This window comes from Rattus norvegicus, chromosome 12 (genome assembly GCF_021556685.1).
Source record: "Rattus norvegicus strain SHRSP/BbbUtx chromosome 12, alternate assembly SHRSP_T2T, whole genome shotgun sequence".
Taxonomy (NCBI): domain Eukaryota; kingdom Metazoa; phylum Chordata; class Mammalia; order Rodentia; family Muridae; genus Rattus; species Rattus norvegicus.
Window position 1 is genome coordinate 41,255,155 of NC_141545.1, and position 18,587 is coordinate 41,273,741.

An 18,587-nucleotide genomic window follows, 5' to 3' on the forward strand; every position below is an offset into this window, starting at 1 on the left:
TCAGAGAAAAAAAAACGGTGCTGCGAGAAATTCCTCGCGGGTGGGGCAAGGTAGAAGCGGAGCGGGCGGAAAGTGAGAGCAACATCCGGGCACCTGCGTCTGGAGCGCTTCTGCCCGCCATGCCTCCTTTTCCCGTAGCCATGCTGAAGTGTGGGATGACGGGCGGTCAGGTGAAAGGTGGAGCGGCCGTTCTTGCTTTGCTACTTAGAAGAAGGAAAGTCTAACGCCTGTGAAGGGTCTCCATCGTCCTCTTAGGCTTCCTCTGCCTTTCTTCGCCACGACTGACACCGCGAAGCCGGGCCTTACCGCGCCCCTCACGAGGGCCCTGTTGGGCTTCGAGTAGCATGCCAGTCCCGTTCCTTTTATTTATGCATAGTATTTAATTTGGCGTCCAAGAAACGAATTGAGCCATTGGGCCTTAAGCTCGGATGGCCGAGGGCTAATGTGGGGAGAAGTGGAAGGGAAAAATAATACTTGACCAGCGAAAGTAGTTTTGAGCTGAGGGGGAAAAAAAACTTGCTCTTTATCTGAGATTCTTTATCCGAAGACATTTTTAATATATGGTCCCGAACAAGCCTCTATGTCACTCTGTCGAAGAATGAGACTAATATTGACACCTTCGTTGATAAAGGTTGTTAGAGGAATGGACTAAAAGTCCATGTAATGAATGAGCTGAACAATTAGGACTATGTGGAGAACTCTTGGACTGGGAACGGGGTTTGTGGGTAGACAGACAATTTGCTTGGCCCTGTCTTCCATCCCTCTGCAGAGGTTAGGAGAACTCAAAAGAACAAAATAAATGGGAGTATTAGCATGGAAATTGGCTGGCAGGAAAAAACAATTTTGCTGAATTTTATATCGATTCATATTTTATTTGAGTTCTTGCTATGTATGTAGGTAAGGGTATACAGTGTTTCCTAATGTAAATTAGTCCATAAAATGCTGTGTGGATCGGCTGAATAATTTAACTCTCAGGCGTATCTTGAGCTTGTTCTACCCTAAGAGTTAAATGTAAGCCTTTAACGGGTAATTGGTGAGACATATTCAGGAAAAGGGATTTCAAACCACAGTTTCCAGCTCTGTGGCATGACAAACATCTGGACACTCTGTGGTGAATTCCTGTCGTGGTAATTCCTCTCATGGTGATGAACTTGATGCTGGGACTTGACATGTCATGTTGGAAGCCAAGATGCTGAAGTTGTTATAGTGTGTAGAGCCCATGAATCAAAGGAAGTGGTAACCACTTAGTTTCCAGCCTTGAGCTCAGAGTGATTGGTAGAGCCAAGATGAAGTGGGTTAGTCAGAATAGTTGAAGGATGGTTGCCAACAATTCCGGATAACTAGTGTTTTGGTTGAGGAGTAGTCTCGTCTGTGCAATACCAAAATCCCCCGTTTCCATCTCTGGCATTCTGACCTTCGGGTCAGTTATAGAGCTCAACAGAAGACTCAGTTGGTTTTGACAGGCATGATTAAGTCAGTCAGTTGACCCCACCGCCCTTTCCAGTTTTCACTTGAGTCCTGCGCGAGCAGAAGTAGTCTTGTGATTTGTCTTTACTGCTTGGGAAGAATATGAACGGCGCCTTTCTCTTCCTCCATAGTGTTTGGGAAAGCAATTCAAACTCTATCACGAGTGAGCGATGAACTGTGGCTAGACCCGTCTGAAAAAGGTGTAAGTAAGTCAAGTTAAAAAGCCAGGAGTGTGGTGACTAGAGAGGTGGTTCAGCAGTTAAGAGCAGTGACTGCTCTTCCAGAGGTCCTGAGTTCAATTCCCAGCAACCACATGGTGGCTCACAACCATCTGTAATGGGATCTGATGCCCTCTTCTGGTGTGTCTGAAGATAGCAACAGTGTACTCATATACATAAAATAAATAAATCTTTTAAAAAAACCAACAAACCCAGGTGTGCCTCAAATCCCAGCACTCGTGAGGGAGGCAGAGGCAGGGGGATCTCTGTGTTTGAGGCCAACCTGGTTTACAGAGTGTGTCTCAGGACAGCCAAGGCCACACAGAGAAACACTCCCCTCCCCATAAAAACAAAAAGCCCAAGTATGATGGCACAGGCCTATAATCCCAGCACCAGGGAGGCAGGGGTCAGTAAGATATATATGAACTGTGAGACCAGTTTGAACTATGAGAACCTATCTTACAAGCCAAAATAAATCAAATTTAAAAGAATGTTAAGCGATCAATTATACATAGCAAGAGAAAATGTTTTAAAAGTGCTAAGTCCAAGCAAGGTGTGGTGGGTACAATCTCCAGCACTTAAAAATGCCGAAACCTGACAGTTGCAAGCGTGCATTCCCAGGATGGCTGAATTAGGTGACAGCTTCTCCCGTAGGGCGAGGTCTGAGAGCAGACCTTCAGGGCTCTTCCCTGTCACTCTCTGCCACTCCCATGCATTAGCATTCTGGTCACTGTGGATATTTACAGTTTATATATATAGATTTTGTATATGTAAGTCCAATATGGATACATACATACCTGTAGGCACCATATGCAAATTCAATGCACACGGTTTTATTTGAATGTATTTGTGATGTCATGTTCACAATAGGATGGCCTCAGGAGAGGAGTTGGTTTCCTCTGAAATAGCTAACTTCTTTTTTTTTTCCAGCTTGCTCTGAGATCTGTGAATTCTTGTCATTCCACATATGGCTACGTCCTGTTCTCGTCTGTGTTTTTTCAACATTATCAATGGTCCCCCTCAGCCACGATAACAGACAGTGACATACCACTGAATTTAAATTGCAAACTGGCAATAAAGGTAAAAACAGTTGGTTTTCTCTTATATGGGAGAAAGAGTCCTTTTGCAGGGCTTAACTGTTATGTTAGAATCGCAGCTGGCTTCCAGACAGACCGCACCAGGCCAGTGCAGTTCCATGTGTCAGAGGTTTATTGTGGGGGTTGGGATGGGGGGGGGAAGGGGACAAAAGGACTATGGAGACAAAGGAGGGGTGAAGGTCAAGGAGGGTCTGCCTTTTATTTAGGCTGTGACGTAACCACTCACAGGTAAGGGTGGGAGGTAAACCAAATGGACGCTGGGAGTGTATGGCCATTGCCATGGCAACAGATGCGTGGGTCCCTGTTGCCTATGGGTGACGTCACCATCATCGCTGGCTTCGGAGGCGATCTGTAAAGCCGGTTCCTGATACCAACATTAACAGCTTAATAGACTTAATCACTTTGTTACCATTTACAAACACACAGCCTTTCATCTGCTGGCTTTTAAAAAGTTGGTGGGACAGTCATACTAAGTGCCTGTTTGACGTTTACAACGTATCTGTGTTGCAGTCAATCCTGCCAATCTTTAGATGTCTGAATTACCTTGAAAGAAGCATAGAGAAGTGTACAATGGTCGCCAGATCGGACAGATGCAGAGTCGTCATCCAGTTCTTCGGCAGGCATGGTAGGTGGGGCGGAGAGCAGCGCGCTTCTTAGAGTCCTGTGCACACAGTCTGCAGACCGCTGTGAAGTGGGCTGTCCACAGGGGTGGAGTGTGGCAGGTGCGGCACCTGTCTTTGCCCGTGAAGAGTAAGGTGGCCACCGTCATTTCCTCAGGACTAAGTGGCACAAGCTCTTCTGCATGCACAAACAACAACAACAACAACAACCCAGCTTTTTCAAATGTCCAACCCGGGAGGCGTGGATCAGTCAGCCTAGCAAGCAAATGATCTGAAATCACGATCAGAACCATGTAAAAAATGTAGGTGTGGTGGCACGTGCTAGTGGTCCTGTGCTACAGAGGCAGAGGCAGGCAGGTTCCTGGGGCTCACTGTCCCGCTAGCCTAACTTGCTTTGATGAGCTTCAGAGCAATGAGGGGCACCATTAAGGAATAATGATCCTAAATGGTAGACAGGTCCCAATGATACCTGAGACCGACCTCTGGTCTTAAGTCTCTCTTACACACACACGCACAGGCACACACACACTACACACACCACACATGCCCCCTACACACATGTTCAATTGAACCTGAACTGGTTTTTCTAGCTGGACACAAGGGCACACATCTCTGAACCTAGCACTGAAGTGGCTGAGGTAATAGGGTCATGGGTTTGAGGCCAGCGTAGCAATATCACTAGTTGTAGGCTCTCACCTATGGAGTGAAATCCTGACTCAGAGAAATAATTCATACTTATAGCATTGGTCCAAATCTTCTGTGTTCAGGATTGGTCGTTTGGAAGGTGGTGACCTTCTATTCACCCCCATACAACTGTAAGAATCATATTTCTTCATTTTGACTTACACTTATCTTAATATATTTTTACTTCAATGTGCGTTTATAGCCCTTAGATTTTTCTCTCTATACTAATGGTGTAGTATTATTTCTCCCTTCTTTGAATCTAAATCCACGTAGTAACCAACCACATAAGGAGTGTACGTAAAAAGATGCAAGGCTGATTGTCACACAATGTAGCTGTGAGTTCTGTTCCACGGCTTGTTAGCTTTGTGCGAGCACATAAGCTGCAGGAGCCCTCCCTTTCTGCTGTGTACACTGGGGGTAGCTTTGCCCCCATGCCACAGGCCGGATGGGGAGAAAGCGAGGTCTTACAGGGACAGGCCTGGGCACAGAACCTTTGCAGAGTGAGTGTTTATCAGCCGTGACACCCAGGTGGAGTTCAGAGAGCCATTGTTCAGTATTTGAATTGTCTCAAACGTGGTGCTGTGAGAACTAATCCCAGAAAATATTTCTGTCCTGGGCCTAGTGGTAATAACATTGCTCAGGTGGGGGTGAAAGTTTGAAGTTACACTACAGGCATGGTTCTGTCCCTGCTGCCCCTGCTGCTGCTGCTTCTGTTTCTCATGCCTTCTCTCCCTTCTCTCCCCTCTTCTTTTTCTTCTTCCTCCTCTTTCCTTCTCATTCTTTCCTTCCTTTTCTCCCTCCTCCTCTCCTTGCTCCTCCTCCCATCCCTTTTCTTCTTCCTCTTCTTCCTTCTTGTCCTTCCATTTCTTCCTTCCTCCCTCACCGTATTTTTCACTCATAGGGTTTGGTTCACAGCACACAACATCAGCAACTCCACAACAAAACTCAGAACAAAGTGACTTCCTCGGCATCAGGGACTAGATGCTTCTTCCATACCAAGAGCTTCCTAAAATTTACAAAAAAAAAAAAAAAAATTTACTTTGTACATCCCCTGACACAATGCTTGACTCTGCTGTGACTAGACCAACCTGGACTCGACCTGGTCACCTGGGGGCAGTGTTGTCATCCATTTGGCTAATTGCTGTCTGTATCTGGACCACTTTCTACTGTAAGGTTTTTGCCAGGGAGTCCTGGAGCTGGAAGGGAGGGAGGACCAAAGGCAGGACTGTGGCATAGATGCTGCCAGGTCCTGGGCTAGTTCTGTCCAGGGCTGCAGATGTTTGCAGTGTATGCTTGCAGCCTTATGTCAGTCAGCTGGTGGAGAAGCACTGTTCAGGGTCAGCTGAGACGAGTCTCCTGAGAAGATACTCAGCTGGCCGCTAAAAATACAGATTGGGACTTTTGGGGGAAAGTAACAGTCAGTGAAGTCAGCTTAGTTCTTTTGCTAGTAGAAAACAACTGCCCAGACCTGAGCTGCCACAGTAAATGAGTCACCTTGACTCAAACCGTAAACAGCCTGCAGAAGGGCAGTTGCCAGACATCTGCTGAAGGAAAAGACCGAGGTCCTCCTAAAGATCCGTCCACCCGTTCATGCTCCTCCCTTTGCACTGGCCACAGAGTCGCTCAGTGCCAATTCTGCAGAGTCCCTGAAGAACGTGCTCATCACGTAAGTTCTGGGCTAGCTCGAGAGACAGGCCTGCACAGAGGGGCTTCTAAAATGCTCCGTGAGTCTGGACAGAATGAAGCTCTGATTCACACACATGTAGCCAGGAAAGTGGATTGGAGTTGGTGAGGTTTTTGTTGCAACCTATAGGTGTGCTAATGATTTCCTGTTGGCTTTAAAAAAAGAACACTGAAAAGCCAAGCCACTTCTGAAGGTGTCCCTGCCTTCGAAAGCACAGCTCCACAGATAAAGTAGCTGTGTAAAAACTCGGCTCCTTAGCTTAACTGTTTCGGTGTCTGAAGAGTTCTCTGGAGCCTCTGAGAGACGGTCTGAACTTTGTGGAGACGAACCTGAGCACAGCTCCCAAGGACCATAACAAGAGCAGCGGCTTCTATGGAATGCTTCCCACATTGCACCAGGACTTAGCACAGCACAAGTGACAGAGACATGTTTTTATATTATAGCAGGGATTTGTCAACTTTTGAACTTAGTGTTTTCCCAAAACTGGTGCTTTCTTTAAAATAGGTGAGATGAGGCATGGTGTCTTTAACGCCAGCTCTCAGGAGGAGCGGCAGGTAGGACTCTGAATTGTAGGTTAGCCTGATCTACATAATGAGTTCCAGTTCCAGGACAGTCAGGGCTACATAGTGAGGCCTTGTCTCAAAAACAAACAAACAAGCAAACAAACAAAAACAAGTCCTACTGTTGAGTGCAGTGATGGCACATACAGTTAGCCCTCAAAAGGCTAAAGCAGAGGACTTTAAGTTTGAGGCAGCCTGGCCTACATAGTGAGTACTAGGGAAGCCAAGGCTAAATATCAAAAACCCTGTCATACTCAGAGAGAAAGAGTCAAAGGACGGATTACATCATCCCAGAGCTCAAAACTCTGAAACATCTTCTCATTTACCCAGAGACACGGGAGTGACCCGCAAATGCCCTGTACTCTCATCCAGGGGCCCGGAGGTATAGATGTTTCCTAGTATGTATGCTCAGCGCCACGGACCATTGCTTTACAAAACAGAACAACAACAGAACATCTGTCTGTTCCGTAAGGCGCGAAGGGCCAGTAAGATAGCTTAGCAAAGGAAAGATTCTTGCTGCCAAGTCTGATGACCTGAGTTCAGTCTCTGGAACTACATGGTGGAAGGAGTGAACTGACTCTCCACACACATGCCATAGCATGTGTACTCCCCTCATACAAAACAAACAAGAACAAATACTGAAGAAGATTTAGCGGCCACAGAGATGGCACAGTGGTTAAGAGCATTGGCTGTTTTTGCAGTGGGCCAGAGTCCATATCCCTGAACCCACACTGGGCAGCGCAACACCTGTTAGAGAAGCTATCTAATGCCCTCTTCTAACCCTGGGCACCTCCTTGGACATGCACATACATACATATGTACATACATACATACATACAAACATACATACATACATGCATGCATGCATATAAATAAATATTTTTTTTTTGTTCTTTTTTCCGGAGCTGGGGACCAAACCCAGGGCCTTGCGCTTCCTAGGCAAGCGCTCTACCACTGAGCTAAATCCCCAACCCCAATATTTTTATTTTTATCTTTTTTTCAAATGTTATGTGAGTAACCAACCACTTTTTAAAAAAATTTATTCATTTATTATATATAAGTACACTGTAGTTGTCTTCAGACACACCAGAAGAGGGTATCGGATCTCTTTACAGATGGTTGTGAGCCACCATGTGGTTGCTGGGAATTGAACTCAGGACCTCTGGAAGAGCAGCCGGTGCTCTTAACCGCTGAGCCATCTCTCCAGCCCCAATAAATATTTTTTAAATAAAAAAGGTCTGAGAACACAGATTTTATCTGATTTGCTTTCTGCTGGTGTTACAGATTAACTTGCCTTCCCAGTGAGAAATCATGTCAGCACTTAATAAAGGAAAAATCTTAATAATAGCAGGTGACTGGTTCTGGCTGATATACAAAAGGGAACAAGCCCTGAACAGAGATCCCATCAGCTTACGCAGTTTCATGGTCCCAAGTTACACTTTGCACAATAAACATGGTTCTCATAGCTATTAGGACAGATGGAGAGGCTTAGACTTACAATGTAAAATATTGTCATAGCTATCCTGGGGCAAACCAGGGCTGCTCTTCCAGGGCTGTAGTTACCCAAGGCCATCCTGCCTGGGTGGGAAGAATTATGCTATTTCGGCTAAAAGAACCTGGACTTAATGAAGGGTCAGGACTTAATGGCAGCCCTGACCCACAGCTGCCCACTTTGAACTGCTCTATAGAAACATGCTCTTTGATACAGGAGTGAGTCGGGGTTGGGGATTTAGCTCAGTGGTAGAGCGCATGCCTAGAAAGCGCAAGGCCCTGGGTTCGGTCCCCAGCTCCGAAAAAAAAGAAAAAAGAAAAAAAAAAAAAGTAGTGAGTCTAATGGCCAGCGGTGTCCTAGGAGTGAGTGTCTCCTTTTGTTATGGGTATAGGGCCTAATTGAAGGCAATCTTAGTGAACACATCTTAATAAAAACAAACACTCAGCAAACCTACCCTTCAGTTATCTTCAAGACCAACTCTTTCCTCCCTGCAGTTTCTGCAGAGCATCCTTGAGCACTGCTTTAACTAACTTCTACTTTATTAACTTAGTATTTCCCCAACAAGCTCACTGGATCCCCTATAACCTCAACTTACCATCCAGTTTCTGCTATATCACAAGGTCAATATCCTAAAACCATCCCACTGTGGTCGCCTTCAAAAGTTGCTCTATCATCTGTAGCCCCTCACTTCACAGTCGGAGTCTGTCCCCCCACTTTGAATCTCAGTGGGCTTTTTTGTTTGTTTGTTTTTGTTACTGTTTTGTTTTAATGTATACGGACGTTTTGCTTACATAGATGTCTGTGAACCATATATCTATGCCGTGCTTGAGGAGCCCAGAAGAGGGCATCAGCCATCTATCTGGAACTGGAATTGTGAATGGTTGTTGGCATCAAGTGGATTCAACCCCTGTCCTCTGGGAGTCCAGTCAGTGCTCTCAATGACTGCGCTGTCTCTCCCGCTCCAGCTTACTGTGGTCTTATTTGATGCCAGCAGTGGTTTGCCTAGGTTCCTAGCCTGGGCCTCCCAAGGCTGTCATCATCAACGCTGCCCTGGAGCTCCTCTATCAGCCAGAGGAGAAGCCAGGGATACACTTCTGGGATAGACTCTGTCTCAGGGTTTTCCTGCTGTGAGCAGACGCCAGGACCAGGGCAACACTTATAAGGACAACGTTTAACTGGGGCTGGCTTACAGGCTCAGAGGTTCAGTCCACTATCATCAAGGCAGGAGCCTGGCAGCATCCAGGCAGGCATGGTGCAGGAGGAGCTGAGAGTTCTACATCTTCATCTGAAGGCTGCTAGGGTGAGGGTCTTAAAGCCCACAGCCACAGTGACACACCTACTCCAATGGGACCACACCTTCTAACAGTGCCACTCCCTGGGCTGAGCATATACAAACCATCACACAATACGTCCTCAGCATCCTTGTTGCTCCCACTGAGGCCAGAGACAGACGGTGAACTCACCCCAGATGATCCTACGTTAGACCTCAAGAACCACTCGGTAAAATCATGAGAGCTAAATAACAGGTGCTTGCTGTTCCAAGAAACTCGATTCCAGAGTGGTTGGCTATGCAGCCAAATGAACGAAATTTGATAATACATAAATGTGCATGTTTATTAAGTTAGTAATCGTTGGGTTCAGTAGTGCACACTCAGCACTCAGGCAAAGGCAGGTTTACTAATGCTTGAGGCCAGCCTGGTCTACATAGTGAGTTTCTGGCCACATCAGTCAGTCAGTCCTGTTATTCAGCAAAACAAAACAGCAAAGAATTTCACCAAACATATAACCTGAGAAATGTGTCATTTCATTTACTTGAGACCAGGCCTGATTAGCTCTGCTAGCCCTAGAACACACTCTGTAGACCAGGCCAGGCTGGTCTTGAACTCACAGAGACCTGTCTCCTGAGTGCTGGGATTAAAGGTGTGTGCCATGGTGTCTGGCATTTTCTTTTTAAAGAATTTTTAAACTTAAAAAAATAGTGTGTGTGTGTGTGTGTGTGTGTGTGTGTGTGAGAGAGAGAGAGAGAGAGAGAGAGAGAGAGAGAGAGAGAGAGAGAGAACGAACATGTGGTGTGGTTTAAAGTCATCAGTCTTCTCACTCTTGGTGGCAAGATGGTCTAAGCCATCTCTTTCATCCTGGTTAGGTCTTCAGTTTGCTCTTCAGCACTGTGCTGCCGCAGTCTAGCTGTAAGATTAGTCCCTCCCTCCCCTGAAGGGCTGCAGGGAGGAGAGAAGATACACGTAAAATGCATACAAGTGTCTGGCACACAGAGCAAGCACCCTGATCTGAAAGTGTGAATCTAACCCCCCCAACCCAATCTGATTTTCAGATTAGGGATAATCAACTCATAAAGTTTTTAGAAATATTCCCCCAACCCTTCCAAGTCAGAACACTTTTAAAAATACTTTCATTTCATTTTATGTATGTGACTATTGCCTTTATTTATGTCTGTGCACTGCCTGTGTGCCCGGTGCTCTCGGAGGCAGGAAGATACCCCGGAACTGGAGTTACAAACAGTTGTCAGCTCTATGAGGGTACTGGGAACTGAATCTTAGTCTAGCAACTGCTCTTAACCATAGTTCCAGCTCTCCAGCCCCTGAAACACCAAGCATTTAGGACAGGAACACTCGACCTGTATTGCTAATTCTCCTACAGTAAAAAGAAATCACTGACCAGATTTAGAGGTCTAACTGCCGGTAGTCCTATAAAGAAAGACTAGTCCTGAATAAAATATTCAAAAAGAGCCTTGTAGATCCATGACCTGCAGTGCCAGTTACTGACTTATGTATGTTCAAGACGTCTCTTTTCAGGGCTGAGTTTTCTGAGTGCTTGCTTATCATGCAAGAAGGCCTGGGCTTGACTTGCAGTCCTTGAGCATGATGGTACATGCCTGTTACCCCAGCACTTGGGAAGTAAAGGCAGGAGCTTCAGGAGTTCAAGGTTATCCTTGGCTACCTATCAAGTTTGAGACCACTGGGCTGGGTGAGACCTAATTTGCTGAGATGTGACATGTTGCTCCTTGTCCACTAGGGGGCGACAATACGTTTCTTAATTAGGGCCACGTTCCATGGCAGGCCGTGTGCACCTGCCACGTGAGACATTAATTTTTATTGCTTTAGTTTAGCTGTGAAAGGCAGGCTTTTAAAGCCTGTTCATTTTGCACTTAGAGTTATTAAGAGGCTGCTTTGTTCTCTTTAAGGTATTAAAAGAACTCACAATGTGTATTTCCAAGACTGCCAGCCCTTGAAAATTCTCTTTGAAAAGAGCTTGTGTGCGAACATCCTGATGATTAAACCAAGGTAAAGGGTCTCCTGACGGCTCTTTCTCTTCTGAACACAGCGTCCCCGTGCACTAACAATTCACCCTGGAGTGTTCCTTTCTTTTTGAGATTATTTTTAAGTCAGCACACAAAAATGTCGGGGTTCTGTGTGACATTTCATGCTGTGTACATTGTACTTTGGCCACACTCACTCCGGTACCCTGCCTTACCCCACTTCCTCCTAGAGCTTCCTAGCCATTACACTTCTAAAAAGGCTAACACGTGACTTAGAACAATCACTGACATTGTCAGGAAGAGACTTTAGAAAGGCAGGTGACAAGCCGCTTAAAAGCAGCAGGTTAGTAGCCAGGAGCTCTGAAATACCCCACCCATGCCTGGCTTCACACTTCAGTGCAGCCAAAGAGACTGTGATCCTTCATCACTACAAGCTTCCCTTTGAGCCCCAGGACACACAGCCTGAGGACTTTGGGACATTTTTATGCAAATTGATTTTCTTATTCTATTGTTTTCTAAGTAATGGAGTGAGCCATATTGTCCAGGAAAGGACGTCATTCATTCAGTTGTCCAGGAAAGGACGTTATTCAGTTCTGTTGACCAGGAAAGGATGTCATTCATTCAGTTCTGTTGACCAGAAAGGACGTCATTCATTCAGTTCAGTTGTCCAGGAAAGGACGTCATTCATTCAGTTCAGTTGCAGCATTGACTGTTAATTATCATGAGTCTCGGGGAAAGCACATTCTTGTTTTTTTTTTTTTTTTTTTTTTTTTTTTTTTTTTTTTTTTTTTTTTGGAGCTGGGGACTGAACCCAGGGCCTTGTGCTTGCTAGGCAAGCGCTCTACCACTGAGCTAAATCCCCAACCGGGGAAAGCACATTCTATCCCACTGCTTTTCTAAATTACAAAAGCAATCCTTGTTCCCTGCAGCACTCACACTGAAGAATGCAAGGAACCGTGAGCCTCACTCCTCTGCTGTCCTCTGTAGCTCAGTGGCCGGGTAGCAGCCTGGTGACTCTCCCTACAGCACACACCTCCCTACCACCCAGGTTGTGTGCGAATGCACATGCTACTGTGCACGTGCGGAGGTCAGAGGACGACATGCAGGAGTCAGTTCTCTCCTGCACATGGGTCCTGGGTCATCAGGCTTGGCAAGCAAGTGCCTGCACCTGCTGGGCTATGTCTCTGACCCTAGACTTGCCTTTGAGACTTAAGCTATGGGAGCAGCTTGGCATCAGTTCACTTACACCGATCTTATCTGAGTAACTGCTTTTTTCTTTACATTGCGTGTCTGAGCTACACTTTCCTGCTGATGACCTTACAGGGGAACATTTAGGTAGCTTCCCCTTTTTTGGTGTCAGAAACGATATAGTATACAGATTAGTATCTGTTATCTATTCCTGTGGAACAAATTTCCCCCAAATGCCGAGCCTTTGCAAATCAGGCATTTATGGATCTGTTGAAATAGCTGGGTCTCACCCGGATGTTCCTGGATCAAGGTCTCCTGAGTTTGAGGAAGGTGCCACTTGGATTAGAGTGTCACTCGCCATGGGGAGGCACTGCTGAACTCACTGCCTGGCTCTGGAAGCGCAGGAAAATCCATTCCAAACTTGCAGATTGCTATTGGGAATCCTCACAAACGCCAGACAATGAGTGAGCTCCCAAGACAGGGCCTCAGGGCTCAGGGCTCCTCCACTCTCCTGTCGGAACTGCTGCCCCGTAACTCCTGCTGTTTTCCTTGAGTGAGTTTAGGTCCAGCTCACACTCCAGGGAAGGGAGGGACCAAAGACAGGGAAGTGAGGCTCCTTAGGGCCCTGGTACAGGGTGCCCAACAGAGTCGTTAAATGGAGTTAGTGGGTCAAAGGCTGATAAACTTTAAACTCCTGTGTGCTCTGACAGCTGTCACCATCTGAACAGTTTGTCACTTCACACTCTGACTGGTGTAGAGTCCTTCTAAATGGAGGACATAACAAATCTTTACAAATTCTGATAGCCTGATAGGTAAAATTGATACATTTTCATTCTTTTCTTTAAAGGTTTATTTATTTATTCATTTATTATATATAAGCACACTGTCACCGTCTTCAGACACACCAGAAGAAGGCATCGGATCTCATAACAGATGGTTGTGAGCCACCATGTGGTTGCTGGGAACTGAACTCAGGACCTCTGGAAGAGCAGTCAGTGCTCTTAACCGCTGAGCCATCTCTCCAGCTCAGCATTTCCATTGTTAATAGTCTGAAAACTATATATTTATTCATAGTTTATACTTTCTGGATTTTTCAAATAGGCGCTTGAGACAGGGTCTCATACCAGAAATGAGCCCAGAACTTAAAAGTCCTTCTGCTTCTGCTTCCAAGTGTTAGGACTCTAGGTGTGTACCGCCATGCTTGGCGATTTCTTCTCCTTTGAATTACACAGTCGCACTGCCTTTTAAAGTCAGGTTTGTTTGGTGTCATGTTGTCTGGGGTATGTAACAAAGCAGTAGAGCAAACCCTTGCTTGATGTGTAGTGTACAAGTCTCTTCTTTTGTTCTATAAACACAAAAGGAAAAAGTGGCTTGAGTCCCAGCAGGGGGAAAGCTGAGGCAAAAGAAGCATCTGTTCAAGTCCAGCCTGGGCTACAAAGCTCAAGTCCAGCCTGGGCTACAAAGCTCAAGTCCAGCCTGGGCTACAAAGCTGGGCTCAGGCTCAGAACAGATGTATTTAGCATTTGTTTAACACCTCCCGGTTAAACAAGGGAGAGGTCCCCAGATGAGCCTGATGGTTGCTCCTGGCATTCTGGCCTGGATACACTGCTAACTAATGTCTAGCATCAGCCTAACAACTCAGACTGCATAAATCCTAAGATTTTATCCCACCACACCTCAAGTTGGAGAGCACGATAGAACTTGCAGTTCCTATTTGTCCTGTTAAAATGCAACTTTATTTTATTTTAATTTAAAACATGCTATGTTTATATATGGATGCTTTGTCTGTGTGTATGTCTATACACCATGTGCATACCTGCCCTCAGAGGACAGAAGAGGGTATTGATCCCCTGAAACTGGAGTTACAGATGGTTGTGAGCAGAGATGTGGAGGTTAGGACTAGAACTTGGGTCCTCCACGAGATCAGGCTGCTCTTAACTGCTGAGCTGTCTGTCCAGCAGTCAACTAGGAATGCTCAGAGAAGACCTGAGCGTGCACAGAGACCTGAGTGTGCACAGAGAGACCTGAGCGTGCACAGAGAGAGACCTGAGCGTGCACAGAGACCTGAGCGTGCACAGAGACCTGAGCGTGCACAGAGACCTGAGCGTGCACAGAGAGAGACCTGAGCGTGCACAGAGACCCGAGCGTGCACAGAGACCTGAGCGTGCACAGGAAGGTGCTCAGTGTCATGGTCACTAGGGGAGCAGAAGGCCAACCTCAAGCCTGTGGGTGCCACCTTGAGTTCTCCCTGAAGGCATGTGTTATTCAAAAGGGAGCATAATTAAACCAGGCCTCGCAGCTCTCACCTGCAACCCCCTCAGGAGGCTGAGGCAAGAGGATCACCTTGAGTTCCAGACCAGCCTAGACTACAGTGAGGAGACCTTGTCTCAGAAAAAAACAAAAGAAAACAACCCAGGGGATCTATAATAAAAGGGCATCTGGATGTCAGCAGAACCCTGAAGTGACTAATTAGTCTAGGAGAGTAACAGACGTCCAGGCCACAGGCCGAGTGGGAACCTCTGCCTGTCATGTGGATTAGCCACTTTGCAGTTCTTGGGACAAAGCACCATGACCAGAGCAGTTATCAAAGAAGGTTGCACTGGGCATGGGGTACACACCTTAAATCCCAGCACTCAGGAGGCAGAAGCAGGAGGATCTCTGTGAGTTCCAAGCTAGGGTTGTCAACACAATGAGTAAAGTTCCAGGACTCCATAGGTATACCCTGTCTCAAATAAATAAACAAAAATAAAACTTAACTGGGCATACAAATTCAGAGAGTCAGAGTCCACTGTGGCAGCAGGACAGCTGAGATCTCATATATGAGAACTGTAAGTAGGAGGCAGAGAGAACTAAGTGCCTGTGGCACCTGTCTTTTGAAACCTTATAGCCCACCCCCAGTGTCACACCTCCTCCTGCAAGGCCACACCTCCTATCCCTTCCCAAACAGTTCCACCAACTGGGGACCAAGTGTTCAGACACCCAAGACTTATAGGGACCATCTCATTTCAAACCACCACACGGGTTTCTGGCTTAGTTTACCTCAGCTGTATTTGAGCAGCTCCATCTTCTGCTGTCTCCTTTATGGCATGGAACCAGAATGCAGGGACGGCACCCTCCATTCGGCATGGAGGGTGCCGTCCCTGCATTCTGCTCACACTGCAGCCTCTACATGCTTTCCCAAGGTAGTACCAACATCTCACATGCCCAGGTTTCTAAGCTCTCTTAGTTGGCCTGCAAACGAAGGTCCAATTTAAAACATACAGTAAGAAGGTAGACCTTTGTAGGAAGTCTCCTAAATAACCAGCAGGCCTGTTTATTTCCAGATTCAAGACTTGAATTCCAGTAAGGTCTTAGCTGTTGCTCAAATGACATCGATACTTTTCATCACATTTTACAGACTGCTGGCTGAGGCCATTGCTCTTCTAACATCGAATCAAGAGGAAGTCACCTTCTCCGTTACCCCAGAGAATTTCTGCCTCAAGAGCTCGAGTGGGGAATCACTGGGTAAGGCTGATGTCTGCAATGGGATGGGATGGGATGGGATGGGATAGGATGGGATGGGATGGGATGGGATGGGATGGGATGGATGGGATGGATGGGATGGGATGGATGGGATGGGATGGGATGGATGGGATGGGATGGATGGGATGGGATGGATGGGATGGATGGGATGGATGGATGGGATGGGATGGATGGGATGGATGGATGGATGGGATGGGATGGGATGGGATGGATGGATGGATGGATGGGATGGATGGGATGGATGGGATGGGATGGATGGGATGGGATGGATGGATGGATGGATGGGATGGATGGATGGGATGGATGGGATGAGATGGATGGGATGGGACGGGACGGGATGGATGTACTTCCTGGCTCCACACGGAGTGCTGTCGCTAGTGTGGGAGTAGCTGCCATCTGAGAAGCAGCTAGAGAGAGAAAAGTGGAAAACTGATGGGCGGTCTGGGAGATTTACAATTCACAAAGTGTATGGCTTTGAATTTTCAGGTTACTTTAAAGTGAAGAGTGGTTATTAAAATCATATATTTTCATGTCAGGAATAACTTCCTGTTGTTCTCCCTCCTAACTAGCTCAGATTGGCTTGGAACTTGCACTTTTGCCTCAGCTTCCCAAGTAGCTGGGATTGCAGGCTCTTTCGAACATGCCCAGTTTTGGTCAAGGTTTCTAGGCCTGTGTCTCATGGTTTACTGTCCTAAGAGCCAGCAATCTAACTGAGACTACACACCAAGAGAAAGAGTTAGAACCTTACAGTATCTCAGACACTGGGCAACATGTGCACTCCCCAAGTCTAAGTCAGTCCCCCCAAGACCGTGTAGAAGGGAATTCTGGTGATGAGCCTGGACTTGCTCTATGCAGTGCCTGCACTAGGGATCTTCCGTTCCTCACGGCTTTGGGAGAAGTGGAAGGAAAAGCCGTGTGCTTAGCTTGCTGCACTGCAGAACTGTTATGGGCCTCACGCCCATGCCTCTGTGCACGCACACTAGATTCCGCTGCTGAGGCACGTGCTAAGTCAGGAGCTGTGGTATTTAAGGTGAAGGGCTTACACTGGGTCCAGCCATGGTTGTGTGTATATAGTATACATCAGGGGTCACTTGGTCTGTGAGGTAGGTGTAGTTACTGACATGAATAAAGGAAGCAAAAGGAGCCATGTGGCCTGCCTGGGTCATGCTCCATAGGTAGTCACCGTGAGCCTACCGTGTAGATAGGTGAGCTTCAGGAGATGGCTCCTGACCTGTGACTTTGTAATGGCTTCCCTTGCATGGCTGGTAAGGATCTTCCTGAGTGGAGGTGGCTGCTGAGCAGCTCTAAGCCCCGCCCCAGAGGAGCTTTCTAATGAGTGACTGCAGCTACTGTTGCCTGACCACTGTCTGACTTGTTACTGAGGTTCTCTGTTACAACACTAACTGTGGAATGAGCCTTTGCTGAGGGAGCCATAAGGCACCTTCCATACTTGAGACTGCAGTGCATTGCAGCCCTAAGCCATGTTAAAAGGAGACTCCTCGGTGTGAATCTGTTTCTCTCCCCAGAGCCTCTGTGTTATGTATGTGTATTGACCAGTCTTTTCCTTTCTTTGTTTGAGACAGGGCCTGTCTGGCCTAGAACTTTCTGAGTAGACCAGGCTAGCCTTGAACTCACTGAGATCCACCAGCTTCTGCCTCCAAGGGCTGGGGATTAAAGGTTGAGCCACCACATTCAGCCAACCAAAGCAGCTTTGTAAAGAAAAGTTCAAAACACCAACATATATGCAAATTATTATAAAAGAAATGTATTGCTAAGGCAATGTTGTCAGGAACTGACAACAAATGTTAGCGGGGATGTGGAGAAAGAGAAACCTTATTCTCTGCTGGTGGGAGTGCTCACCAGTATGGCCATACAGAGACCAGCTTAATTTATTTTTTTAAAAAAGTTTTGAGAAGTTTTAGATTTTTAGTATTTTAAAACAGCATAGGATATATAGTTCATCAGAAAAGCATAACGTAATTTCACGTGTAAACTGTAAATAGTCCCTTTTAGCACTAGTTAGCTTTAGCTGTGTGTGATGACCCAGGCCTGTAATCTCAGCAACTGGGAGGCCAAGACTAGGGGATTAGGAATGCAAGGCCACCTTTGGCTACATAGCAATTGTGAGGTGAATCTGAGCTACATGAGACCCTGTTGCACTAAAAACTTTAGACAGACAGACAGACAGACAGACACACGCGCGCGCACACATACACACAAATAAATAAGTAAATAAGTGTTGTTGTAAAAATATAAAAAATAAAATGCTGTCTTTTACCCCGCACTAGATCCAGCACCACAGTGCCACAAGACATCTGGTAGATAACTTCATCTCAGTCAGCAAAGCGTCTCACCCACTCTGCTCCATCCCATATCACACTGCCGAAGGCCTCTCTCTGAGCCGGCAGCAATCTCTCTGCCTACCTAGTTCCCAGGGCAGGTCTCCATGCCAGACACACACATCCCAACTCAGCAGTGGCCCAGACCAGCCGCCCCACACTCCACTACACTTAAATCTACACGTGAAGGAACACACAACACAATAACCTTTGACCCAATTGATAAGATATAATTGCCCACCTAAACATACAAAGCCCAATACACATCCATCCCTTAAGAACATTAATAACAATCTGTAAATACACAGAGTGGAATCTGAACGTCAGCTTCCATTTTCTCTCTGCCATGGCTACTCTCTCTGTCCCTCCTTTCTCTTCTTCTTTCCATTCCAGTCTCCTCCTCTTCCTTCAAACTTTTCTCCCACCATCCTTTCTTCTCGTC

General features: G+C 46.5%; 1 protein-coding gene across 12 annotated transcripts in view; it reads left to right on the top strand.

Moving 5' to 3' along the window:
- The window catches only part of Rad9b (RAD9 checkpoint clamp component B), a 32,616-nt gene that overhangs the window by 105 nt on the left and 13,924 nt on the right, over nt 1–18,587 (top strand). For 2 of the 12 annotated variants that reach the window (XM_087579042.1, XM_087579040.1), the window contains exons 1-6: nt 48–177; nt 1,599–1,669; nt 2,616–2,765; nt 3,293–3,407; nt 11,022–11,121; nt 15,682–15,788. In XM_087579042.1, the coding sequence (XP_087435168.1) occupies nt 120–177; nt 1,599–1,669; nt 2,616–2,765; nt 3,293–3,407; nt 11,022–11,121; nt 15,682–15,788 (601 nt within the window). In that variant the 5' untranslated portion in view covers nt 48–119. Of the gene's footprint in view, nt 1–3; nt 219–1,598; nt 1,674–2,615; nt 2,766–3,292; nt 3,408–11,021; nt 11,122–15,681; nt 15,789–18,587 lie in introns of those variants that run through there. The other 10 variants (XM_087579031.1, XM_087579041.1, NM_001030042.2 and 7 more) reach the window with 9 other exon arrangements.